The 13263-nt window shown below is 47.3% G+C and overlaps 1 protein-coding gene across 1 annotated transcript in view; it reads right to left on the bottom strand.

The window, feature by feature from the left end:
• The window catches only part of LOC119406380 (zinc finger protein OZF), a 110833-nt gene extending 103132 nt beyond the window's left edge, over window positions 1-7701 (bottom strand). The window contains exon 1 of the mRNA XM_049420071.1: window positions 7633-7701. Coding sequence (XP_049276028.1) covers window positions 7633-7701 — 69 coding nt within the window. The remainder of the gene's footprint in view (window positions 1-7632) is intronic.
• Between the last annotated feature and the right edge of the window lie 5562 nt (window positions 7702-13263).

Below are 13263 nucleotides of genomic sequence, written 5' to 3'. Positions count from 1 at the left end.
TTCACTGTGCGGGAATGTAGGCGTGAGTATCGTATACCGTTATGTCAACGTCGTCATCATGCTCATCATAATCAGCCTGCTTATGTCTCCTAACAGGCGAAGGCATCTGTATACGATCTCCGGTTGTATTTGTCTTTCAAAATCTGAAATCTGTCTTGTACATGGACACTTACTGATTTCACGAAACCGGTCAGTGCGGGTTCTACATAGGGCAAATAGGACTTAGGGCTCACTATAAGCAAATTAACAAACGCAAGCATAGCCGCATCACAGGAACTTTGTAGTGTTTGTGTGTTCATGCAGACAACTCATATACTCGAAGGCTCCTGACAGCGATGGAAGGACAAAGTGCATGCTTTCCGCTCCCCTGCAGAGTTGATTGATTGATTGATTTTATTTTATTTTACACTCAAGGCTTTACAGCGTTACAGGGAAGAGTCACAAAACAAAAGAAACAGTCAAAACCAGCTAATGCACTTAGATAATACAGAAAATTCAGGAATCTAAACAACACAGATATGTTGAAATACAGATCGTATGGACAATGAAATACAATCATACGGACAACTCTAAATAGAGATTATATGGACAATGTTAAGGCCTTGAAGAATGTGTCAAGGTTAATACTGGCTGTTAATGCCGACAGGAGATTTCATTAGCGCCATGTTATCGGAAGGAAAGATTGGGAAAAGGTTAACGTGTTAATTCGATGAGTATGTACTTAGAGTGTGCAAAGACACGTTCACTGATGCTTTGCTCCTTTTTGGAGGCAACGCACTGCGCTTCTCCCTCGTCTGGTAAACCTAAAGGTCCATTCGAGGATCGCGCATGCACCGTCGGTTGCATAACAGCACGGTGACAACGCCGGCGTCAAAGGCGCAGACACAGCTCGAGTGTTTGTGCAACCCGCATTTCTCATGTTCTTCCGCTGCCCTCTGTCGTTTCGGTAAAAGGGGGCAGAGCTTTGCGGGGAGATGCGGGACAACCGGGATAGCCAGAGCAAAAGCCTCCGAGATCTAAAGGTGTCCGGGGACCCTGTCAAAGCGTTTCGCCACTTTTCCGCTAGGGGATGGGAGCATGCGCCGTGGCGCCGTGAAAAGAAAAACGAGTTGCTATCTAAATAATTCTGTGTTGGCATTTATAACGCCGATTCAAATGCTCACGGTCCATTCTAATCGTGCTGTACTTCTATGGAGGAAGGATAAAAAAGCCGGATGAAGCGTGGCATCACGCCGCCAGCCTTGACAATCCAAACGCATGTGACGCTGCCCGCTACCTGTCCCCGAAGTAGTTCATGGGTACGTTTCCGTCCACAAGGTTGCCGGACCACTTACAAGGTTGTTTTGTTTACGGTAACCTTTAGTGGCGCCTGCCTAATGACGGTATCATTCAGCCAACCGCTTCCGATCGATCGCTACTTACCCTTCGCTCCTGACATAACGCTGCTTTTCGATTTACATTTCAATGGCGATGCTTCGACCGCAAGGTATCGACGACAATTGGACTGTGTTTCTCGGATGCGTTCTCAGATCCTTCGCCCATTAAGGTCAATAAAAACGGCCTTATTGGCTGGAAATGACCTCCGAGATATTACACGTGGAATGTTTGAGCTCAGAGGTCTTAAATTATGATTGTTTGCTTGTGAAACAGATTGCTCCACAACCAAAGTGGGGTGGCTTTCGAAGCTAGTGCTTCGCGGTGGCCTAGTAGTTATGGTGCTCGACTGCTGACCCGAAGGTCGCGGGATCGAATCCCAGCCGAAGCGGCCACATTTCAGGTGGGGGCGAAAATGATTGAGGCCGGTGTGCTTAGATTTAGGAGCACGTTAAAGAACCCCAAGTGGTCGAAAATTTTCGGTGTCCTCAACTGCGGCGTGCCTCGTAATCATATCGCGGTTTTGGGACGTTAAACCCCTGCACTTCTTATTATGCTTCTCTATCACGTGACTTTTTTTTTAATAGATAGGCTACAAGATTATCACGTTGCGCTACCTCCTACTTTTTTTTTTCTTCCTCAAACGAGGTTTATCCGTGCCGGTCAGTGAATCACTCAGTAAGGCGGTCGATCGGCCAGGCGTTCTTTTCATGGGATGTCATGTTCCACCAAAACACACTTAGATCTGTTACGCAACACACGTGACCAGACGCGGTGGCCTAGTAGTTATGGTGATCTGTTTGCGAAAACACACGTTTTCACATTCAAACGCGCTACCACTCTCCACCGTACATTCTTCGCAGCCTGTCAGATCAAGTGTGTTTCCTTAAAATCACGTTTTTTTTGCCACAAAAAGATATTTGGAGCTGCCACATGTATGATTTAAGACAAGGCACATTTATGTTTCAAGCACGCTACGTCTCTGCACAGTCGGTTCAGCGCAGTCTAAGCTCTAAACGTCTTTTCGCGGATAATCCTTGTGCTGCGAAAACACATTTGGAACTGTCACGCAACAAGCAGTATTTGCGAAAAGACACTTCTCACCCTGATCCACTCTACTTCTCCGCGCAGAGCTCTCAGCGTGTTTTTGAGCACTAAGAGCCTTTCTTTTAGAGGGCCCATAAACCACCCCGAATTCGAAGACGATAGAATGCTTTCTTTGTCGCCTTCACTATACTTCCTAAAAGCATTATCTCCTCTCGACTAATTTCTTCGTAAAAGACGTGGACAATGTCAGAGCTATACGTCGAACCTATCAGGATACCGCGCTTTTCGGCTACACGCTGTTACCTCTGCTTGCGCAGTCAAAAACGTACAAAACGAAGTGAAATCAATTGATCGCGCACGATAGTCATGCTACACTCGGCAGAACGTAGCGTGCGACTGCATGGCAAAGCAAGGTAGGAGACTATTCACGAGTGATATCTCTCGCATATTGACCAATCGAGAGCGTATTTCTTCATGACGTCACACGAACAGGGTGATGGCGTCATGAATTCTGCCGCAAAGACGGGAAACACCAGGAGAAAATTACGCGCTCGTTTTTCCCTTAGAAAAATATATTTAGACAGTCTATAGACTGTCTAAAAGAGGGTTTAGACAGTCTATAGACTGTCTAAATTTATTTTTGTAAGGGTTTGTAGATTCAGAGGTTGTTTAGGGGCCCTTTGAGGATAGTATTCTTTCGCCCTCAAGACAGCATGAGCTTCCCTCAATTTAGGCAGCTCTTTCTGAAAGGGACACTTTCTCGTTTAGTCTATATAGGCTACCAAGTCTGAGCGGTATACACTAACCGCGCAAAGAGAATGAAACTTTCTCCGGGGGGGGGGGGGGATCTCCGGGGAAACGTCAGCCCTTATTTCGCGCGTCTTCATTCGCTTCTCACTGCGGAGCAGCTAACACTACCTTCTTCCAGGTCTAGTTGCTGCTTTGGCTTCTCCCATTTCGGTAGGCTCGCACTATACTGGCCGCTGGCGACCAGTATAGATGCCGCGTTCACCGTCCCTCACATCCACACTGGAAGCTCAAAGAGTACAACTGTGTGTCTGTGCGTGTATGTGAGTGAGTGTGTGTGTGAGCACGGCTCTGTGTGCGTGTGTGTCTGTGAGTGTGTTTGTGAGTACGTGCGTTCGTGAGTGCATTTAGGCTTCTCTAATCGCGAGGGAAGGTTCAGACGTTCCACGGTTGGCGTCCCCTTTGGGGACCAATTCGTTTTCTCCTCCTTGAAGTGGAGTTCCCACCCGGGGTCAGCGGTTTGGGAGATAAGGAAAGAGGGAAAGGGGGCGATGGGTCGGGGAGAGAACTGAAGGGTCCCCACGAACGAGTTGCCCACTGCAAATGGAAAAAGTGCGTGTGGGCTGTCACGCCTTTCCGCTGCCATTGAGCCCCCGGCCTTAGTTCTCGATAGGTCCGCGGGGAGTCGCTGCCTGCCTAACACCTTTCGGCCGTGGTAGTGGTGCATTCGATTGCTGGCCCTGTTCTCATTTTTTCCCCTTTCATTCTCTGCTTTTTCGTTTCTTTCTCTTTTGGTTCTTCAAGTAGACGACAGACGAAAAAGAGGATAGCGAGTGAGATATATGCAGTCCGTAGGAGTGGTAGGCTTGGGTTTAAGGAGGCACACATCAGTCTTTTCTTATCTCTCTGCTGTACAGAGTGTCCACTTCAAAGATAAAGAAACGACACATTCTAATGAGTGCACTTCTGGCGCAGTGAAAAAAGAATGTAGTTAGCCGGCACGCGTACTGTTGCATACGTACGCGTAGTTAGCTCAACACTTAAAAGGTCAAAGTCAAGTCAACGCCATGGCAACTGCGAGCTTAAGTTCGTTTTTTTTTGTCGCCACTTCGAGAGACAAAACCTTGAGGAGTTTTATAAAAGCCTTCTACGCGTTGACAAGTTCAAACAATTTTCCTAAAGAGTCGAGCTAAAAGAGGACGCTACCCTTTGTGGGGCAGAATGACCGTCTTCATGGGCGTTCGTACCATAGTACCGTCTAATTAAAAAAAAAACAAGTATCTTCATTCTGCCTTCAATATAAATGAACCTAGTACTGCCAGGTTAATGAAGGTATAAAGCATTGTAAGAAGGCTTAACCAACTTAAACTGATGTCAGTGTTCCCTTCGTAGAGAATTTAATGAAAGAACTGAACTTTGTAGCTAATCAAGTCAAATGCTTGACCAGCAGACTGCGTTCTTCCAGTACATATTATGGTGATCTAGTGTTCGAGCATAAGTTTATGGCTTCAATTCCCGGCTCAACAGCGGCCCTATTACGAAGGCGGGGAAATGCGTAAGTGGATGTGCATCGCGTATTGGCCACGCGAGCATCCACTGCCGTGAAAATTTATTCGTAACCATCTACTACGGCCTTCTTCGCTGCATGCTGTGCCGCGGTGCAACATAAGGAACAGCCGATCAATGTGAAATTCCGTTAGAACAAAACATGTACATTATTTTATTATTTCTTTCTTCCTTTCCTTCTTTCTTTCTTTCTTTCTTTCTTTCTTTCTATTTTTCGTTCCTTCTTCCTTTCTTTTTTCTTTCTTTTTCTTGTGCTTTCTTTCCTTCTGTATCTCTTTCTTTCTATCTTTCCTTCTTTCTTTCTCTCTTTCTTTCTGTCTTTCCTTCCTTCTTTCTTTCTTTTCTTTCTTTCGCATTGCGCTCCCTTTTAACTGTACCTTTCCTTCACACCTGTAATTGGACGGTCATCCACGGGCTTGGCAGCGCAACACTTCAGTTGCTACATGCAACAGCGGCCATCACGCGTTCATATCCAGGCAACAATGAAATGTGGCAACGTGAAATGGCAAGTGACCTCGATACTCTGATAAATGATCAGCTTGTCGTATCAGAGACCGCCAATCGCCGACCAGTCGCCGATCAAGAGCGCATCAATTACTGGAAAATGGCGCATACAATTACGCAGATCACCAGCGCACCGTCGATGGCCTTGGTCGTCTACACCCGCATTTCTGTACACACGAGGGCGACGAATCTTTTTACGGTCGCACTTACAAGGCCAGTCTGGGAAGGGCTTAAACGAAGTCGAAGTAAACGTTGCTTCCATCGTGAATTCACCAGGATTTTGGAACGTTTGTGCATATAACCGTAGCGTTCTTGCGAAGAAGTGCCGTGTCTGTGGTATCCCATGTCGAATGCATGCGCACGAGAGCCACAGACTTGAGCCTTTCGAAACAGGAACCCATTTTTCACCCTATATCATACTTTACCGAATACTCTTAGACTTTACTTTCCTGGTATTTTCTCTCCGGCTTGGTCATTGCGAACTTGATTGATAATTTTTTTTTTGTCTTTCACGAAGCGGTGAAAGTCGTCATCTCCCCGACAGGTTCCCTTCGAAATGGTGTTCCTCTTGCCAGCAATTTATAAAACTTTTTCATCGAGTAAGCAGCAGCGTAGCTGCCTTCTTCGTTTTATTTTTTTTTATTGCGCATACTCATCCTCCTTGTTCTTCTCATGCGTATATATCTGAGAGTAGTCCTCCGCACCTAAGCCTAGGAATGAACTACGCGACACCCCCCGTTCCCCTTACTGCCGTCTGAACACGAATGCAGCATACCAACTTCGATGGATTTAGCCCCAGCCGCCTGAGCTGCATCACCTATCACGCAAACGCGGTTTGAGCTGCAAATACTATTTATATTGTCTCCTGCGTGTTCGAAGCGCTCGCCTGACGGTCAGCGCACCTGAAGCCGACGCCACTCCCCCCTGGGTTATCCCTCCTCACAACCAACGAACTCTCAACCAACCCACTGGCGCTCGTGCCTGCACGAAATCTTATGCAGGCGTCATTGTGATGGGAGCCTAAACCTGGCTTCCGAGCATGTCACGCACAACGCAACAGCGTTCTGTTGCGGGGCTCGGACGGCTCTTGCGTAAGGTTCGTGGTCACGGAAAAAAGTGAATTCCGTGAGAGCCTGCGCATCTGGACGAGGGGGGGTTCCGTGCTTCGGTGGCGCCCCGGGTGACGGGGCAGGCTGTTTGGCGTGAAGGGCCAAATCACAACCCGTGCGCTTTGGCAGCCAACGTGATCCGAGGTGCCGGCAAAGAAAGAAGATGTGCAGAGGCGCCAAATGCTGTTCCCATGCTGAATCGACTCAAACAAGAATGCTGACACGAACATGTTGATTGACGAAGAAAGCGAGAACCGCGAAGTACTGCAGAAGAAGTACGGTCAATGCAACGGACGCGTAAGAGAATGTCTACGATCTAAGACCTTATTAAGGCGAAAACCTTAGATGCCTCATCAGACGGGAAAAGTGACCGTCGGCGGCGTCGGCGTCAACACGAGTGATGCAAAAAATCATAATCATGTGATGACGTCATCCTGTGAAATCATTATGACGTCACAGGTCCTGATTGGTGACGTGCGATTACGGCATCATACCGTCATGATGACGTCATCACATCACATCGTCGCTTGGTCTAAAAGTGGGCCGATCCCGGAGGCAGTGCAAAACCACATGGGGAGCAGAAAGCCTTTTTTCAGGGGGGGGGGGGATTATACAATCGACTAAGATGGAAGAAAGAAGACAGAAGAAGAAAAGAAGGCTTTCGCTCTCGAATCGTCTTAGGCAAATGCGTAAGGGAGTGGGTGACTTCTTGGTTCGAGCACGTAGCGTAGTTTTTTATTATTATTACTAGGCGAATCGCTATTACGCTAAACACCTGCACGCCAAATGCCTTACGATCTACCACCATCCACGTATATCCCCGCCCAAAGGCCATCTACTAAATGGTGCTCGTCCAAGTGTGTGTACTGTCGACACTTGGCCATGGATGGATGAAAAGAAAACTTTATTTCGTCAGAAAGCAGCTGCGGACAATTCCGTGTTAGATGGTCATCACCCCAAGGTTGACGGTGACCTGTGTGGCCCACTCCACGACCTTCGCCTGGACGACTGGGTCTGAGCTGGCAAACACGGCCTTCCACTGCTCGAGAGAGGAATCGCGCATAATATCCGCCGTCGGCGGCACCATGCTACATTCCCACAGTATATGTGAATATGTTGCCACTGCCTGGCACCATTTGCATTCCGGCCCAATCTCCTCCGGGTATATCACAATTTTTTCATCGCTAAGGAACAGACGGAAATGGCCTTCTGTAGTCCATCGCTGCCGTTACCACTTCAGCTATGTTGATGGACAAAATAGAAGAAGAAACAGACTTTATTGTACAGAAGTGGCCGGCAGTATGGTCTTGGTGGCCTTAGGTGGCGGCTCGGAGTCCCTGGACTCGGGCGGCATCTTCGAAATAACAATTTTGCTTTACAACTACCTTTGTACTGCTTGTGTTTTCATCACTAAAAGGCGCCGCAAAGGGGGTTGAAGCTAATGAAATGAAATCAAACAGGAAACTGTGATAGGCACCGCCTACTAATACCAAATTTTTGATTATGCGCTAATTGAAAAAAATCGCAACGAAGACACTCAGACGGACAGAGGTTAACGCCTGTCCGTGTAAGTGCCTTCTTCGTTGTGAATATTTCAATCGGCGCATAATCAGAACATTGACGTGAACCAACTAACCCGAGTCATCACTCTACTTCTAACAATTTGACGCCTCTGACATTTAGATACGAGTCTGCATGCTTGGAAGACATAGTGAGCTCTTTCATTTAGGCTAAGATGAAATACTAGACTGTACTAAAGGAGGGTGATTGTCTGAGGGGCTCATTTTCTGCATTATACACAATTACACAAACCGACTGACAATTAAGCAAAGGAAAGCATGGGAGACATTATTTCGTGGTTTCTTAACTAGAGTGTAATGATTCTCATTTAAATTTAAAAGAATAAATTTGGACGAAAAATCACCCTTTCCGTCGGTGGGATCTGAACCCACAACCCGCATGCCACTGCCACGCCACGCAGCCTTCGGATACAAATTCCTCGTTGCTTGACAAGTGGCAGTGCTATGTCGTCTGGGCGGACCACTCTGTTGACACGCTGTCGTCGTGTTAGGCTCTTCATATTTTAACGTCTAAGCATTTCGCTTTTAGATCCAAGACTGAAATTCAAAGACCTGGCTGCACTCTAGTCTGTTTACGCATGACGCTAAAATATTCTATTCATGAACTGTTGCCTACCTCGATAACTGCATCCCTTCATAGACACGGATCTTCTTTTTCCTTTTAAAATGTTTCTGCAAGCATGTACGCTTTTTGTATATATATAAGAATGCGGTCCTCCAATGACGCCTTACGGGGAATATTGGAGGGAGAAATAAAGGCTGTAGGTGCTAGAGGCTCAAACCGCAGAAAGCTGGGTGGGTTTTTGAGAGCGGAAACACACTCATGGTCGGTTGACTTTTGAGCTGCTTCCTGGCGTGGAAGTGGGCGAGTGATAGAGCGAGCGACTCGGGAAAAGCGAGAAAGAAAGCCAGCGGACGCAAAGGCAAGCAAGACAGCCGGAAAAGAAAGAAAAACGCTTTGCTTTTCATAACCCGCCTCCTGTATAGCTGCAAGAAATTTCCCGAAGTGGAAAAAAGAAAAGAAGAAAAGAGACCTTCGTCTCGAGGAACGTGCGCTGCACACACATCCACAGCAAGCATACCGTGTATACCCGTGTATAGCCCGCCCCCTGTATAGCGCGCATCCCCCATCTTCCAGCCGCCAAATTTTGAAGAAAAAGAAACTAAAATGCGCCAGGAACGTTGCGTTTGTTGTCAGTGGACACCATCTCAAAAAGCTTTGTTGAGTTACACCATCGCAAAGAGCTTAAGAGTTGGGTCTGTCAAGCGCAATATTAATTAATAATGTGCAGCGTTTCACGAGCCAGGACCGAGATATCATTATGAGGCACGCCGTAGTAGACGGCTCCTGAATTTTCGAGCATTTGGTATTCATTACTTCGAGCCCGCGTATACTGACCACTGACATCGCACAGTACTCTGGCCTCTAGCATTTCGCCTCCATCGAAATGCGACTGCCGCGGCCGGAATCGAACCCGCGACCTTCGGGTTAGCAGCCGAGAACCATACGCTTAGTATGCCGTTACGGTGGCCCATGCTTCCCCTTTTATGTTCTGTTGTTCTTATTATTGAGGACCAGAACCTAGCCATGCACGGCACTGAGTACCATCAGCTTTGGGAGCTCGCCGACGAGCTGAGCTCGTAAGACAGTGATTAGGCGCGAATGCGGCGATGAATGGTGAAACAGAACGTTCACATCTGTTGCCAGTTTTTGAATTATTGAATTTTTTGAATGGCACTACAGTGTGTCAAAGGGGTATACTTACACGAAAATTCCCACTTATTTCTTTGCGTCATTTGAAAGGTCAAGCTGTGCAGAGCCTGAAAAATGTACTGGTAAGCGTGAGCGTGACGTAAAGTATTATTTACATCTTTTTAAAAGCTAGTTTCAGTTCGTACTGTACCCTAACGTTACGACACGGTATATATAAACTTCTCGTCACGCGCTCACGCAAACCGCTCCGCTCCGTGGCTCCTTTGGTGACGCACAAGCGGCCATTTTGTATGTTTTGGTTCGTGATGGCATCACAACTGGTGCGCGAGGTCACCAGAATTGATACTGTCACCTGATATCACGCTAGCGTTGATGTCGATAGGTGTACCGTGCGACCGTGCGAAAATTGACCTTACTGTCAAAATAGAGTTCGTATCAACATTTTGTGAGCTTCACAGTGGGAAGAGCCGTCGCTGTATAAAGGACCGTACGGCAGAGTAAGATCAGCTTCGAAAATGCATGTTTATGTATAGCTATAGCCCTGATTAGTGTATAAGCCGCACCTGAGCAAAACCTGACGAAAACAAAAAGAAAACAGAGAGAGAGAGAGAGAGAGATACGAAGAGAAACGGAGGTTAACCAAGCTTTGGTTCGGTTGGCTACCCTGCACTTGGGGTGGGGGAAGGAGAAATAATAGAAAAGAAAGGGTAAAGAAGAAGAAGAGTAAGAAAGGGATGGATGAACTACACAACACGAACTCGCGCTGTTAGTTCACAGGCGCTCGTGAAGTCCGGTGGTCCGGACTTCACGAGCGCCTGTGAACAGGTTACGCACGAGTCTATGCGGTAGACGTGTCTGAAGGAACACACACGCAAGTTTTTTCGGTCTAGGTTTTCGAGGTAAGGGGGAGAGGGGAGAAAGGGTGAGTTCTCTCTGGATGGAAACACTCGAAAACCGAAGATCTATACCTCTACCTGCGCCTCCATTCATCTATTTTACGCTTCTTGCGCCTGTCCCATACCTTTGTGTTGTAAAGGTGAAGCGACGGCGCGCGCTATATTGGAATGGGCGTTGAAACGGAACGGTGCGGGTTTGAGAGCGAGGGAAGAGTTTTGAAAGAGATAAGATAGCGGAGCGAAACAACGAAGGACGGATCAAAAGACGGGAATGCGCGTGATCTCTCGCAGGAAACAAACGTAAGCCTTAGGACTCGGCCTGCAGCTAGACGCGGAGGTATGTTTTCTTGTTCTGAGGCCCGCGGTATACAATATATATTCAGGAAATGCACCTATAGAGAAACATCTAGGGTATATTAAGAAAGCTGATACCTGTTATACATCTGTGTAAAGAAGGATAGTACCTGGAAGTGCTGCTCCCTTGAGTACAGCTGATTACCTTGTAAGCAAAGACGCAGCACTATCAGCACTTTGCAATGTCATCTGTGCAAGTTTGTCTGTTGCCTAATTTTTAACGCGACGCAAGACCGAATAAAGGCTATAGTTTCCACTTATATCACGCATTTCTGGCTTGATCCTGCTGCGCGATAAGGCCGAAGGTTATCGGAAATTGTGTGCAAGACCTTTGGTGAAACGTGCTCCGTGATAAGAATACAACGGCCGGCGCCGATTGCAGCAGCGTTTCTTGCGGCAGACATCCGATCTTGAATTACCATATGGCCGCGGGAGGTGAAGTCCACGTCGAACATAGTAGGTCTACATTGAAGCGGCATCCCTTTGGTGCCAGAGGGGTCTCTTACGCATTCGCCTAAGACGACTCGAAGGCGAAAGCCGCCTTCTTTTTCTTCTCGGTCGATCGTATCGATCCTTTCCCCAGCCTCCCGAAAGCATTCGGCACCTAACGTGGTTCTGCACTGCCTGCGGAGTCTAATACCGGTGACACGTGGGCACTGTTGATCGCGACAGGATTGACCCGGATCGGATTTCTTGATCGCGATCGACAATCATTGCTGCTACACGGTCGAAACTATAATCCGGATCGAGTTTGACGCAGACGTCAGTCAAATCTTGATCTGGGAGCCAGATCTCGATGCGCAGATCGCTGATCGTCTTAATTGCAATTGAAAGTGACCGTGTAGCAAAACTTGATCTGGATATAGCCTAACCCCGATCAGTCCTGGCCGCGATCGAAATTGCCCGTGTGACACCGGTGTAAGACATTAGGAGGTTTTTGCACCTCACGTGATTTTGCCCGGCCTCCGTGATCCTTCCAACTTTGACAAGGCGACGATGTTGTGTGATGACGTTTTCCCGTGACACCATGCCGTGACGTCAACATGACGTCATGATGACGGCACAAAATATCGGCGATCTGTGTCGTCGTGATGACGTCACATGATTGCATCATGATGTGATGCCATCGCTCAAAGATGGTCACGAGCGTTTTCGGCGAGACCTTGCAAGACCATACGAGACCTTTGCGGAAGTTCGCTAGACTTTGCGACTTAATTCACAAAGTCTCGCGCAAGTCTCGCAGTCGGGCGCACCAACATGGCCACTTAATGTTTCGGCCGTAGGAAGTTGCCATTTAAAGCAACATTTTGATGCGATCGTCGGCTTTCGCGTTTTCACTCGCAAAAAACAGAGAAACAAAAAAAAAAAAAACGAAAAAAAGTGGCTTACGTGTAACGTTTGGTGATAAAAATAAACATACTGGAGGCATATGCACCGGGCAATAAGCCGAAGTAAGTGAAGTACCTTTGCAATTGCGTCGCATTAATGTATGAAAAAAAAATAAAAAAATAAAAGAGTATCTGTGGCGAGAGCGGGAGGCTTCATCAAGCCAGTTTTTTGTTGTTTGTTTTTATGCTCATGCGCGAAGCAGCATTGATGACATGGGTCTCCACATACGCAGCATAAGCAAAATCATTACCTGCCGAGTACGTGGTTTCTCGGGCTCTCGATATTAGCAACGTAAAAAAAGCCGTCTTTGATGAGTTCTCGTCTCGCTATTTGCAATATTCTCTGTTCTTTGCTACGGTTTAGTTTTTGCACGTGTCTCCCAGCGGTGAAAAGAAACGTATTCAGAGCGACGCTGCCTTGACGAAGAGGACCCCCCCCCCCATTCCACTTCTTGCTTCGTGTCCTCCGTCCTAAATACTCCGATCTTACTCTTGCTTCATGCGCGTCGCACGTGCCTGCATCACTCGCCCCACTCAACGCGAACACCGGGTGTAATATATACGACTGGAACGGCGTCATTGAAGTCGACACTTGTAGCGTGAAACGGCGTTGAAACCCGATAGCCACCAGCGCGACGAAACCAGCAAAGACGAGATGCGAGTGGGTTCCCAGAGGAACGGACGTCGGGCGCCGACCTGTTTGAAGAATCGCTCTAACCACTCCCTCACTGCTCCGCGATGGCGCGCACTCACGCAAAACACACACAAACTCTCTCTTCCTCTCTTTTTCTATCATACATACATACATACATACATACATACATACATACATACATACATACATACATACATACATACATACATACATACATACATACATACATACATACATACATACATACATACATACATACATACATATGCGCGTACGTGCGACTGGCGTAGCCAGGCGGTTTCAACCTCCCCCCCGCGAAATTTGTCAAT

Source organism: Rhipicephalus sanguineus, chromosome 10 (assembly GCF_013339695.2).
Source record: "Rhipicephalus sanguineus isolate Rsan-2018 chromosome 10, BIME_Rsan_1.4, whole genome shotgun sequence".
Taxonomy (NCBI): domain Eukaryota; kingdom Metazoa; phylum Arthropoda; class Arachnida; order Ixodida; family Ixodidae; genus Rhipicephalus; species Rhipicephalus sanguineus.
The sequence above is the reverse complement of the archived record's forward strand: the minus strand, read 5'-3'. Positions and strand labels throughout refer to the sequence as shown.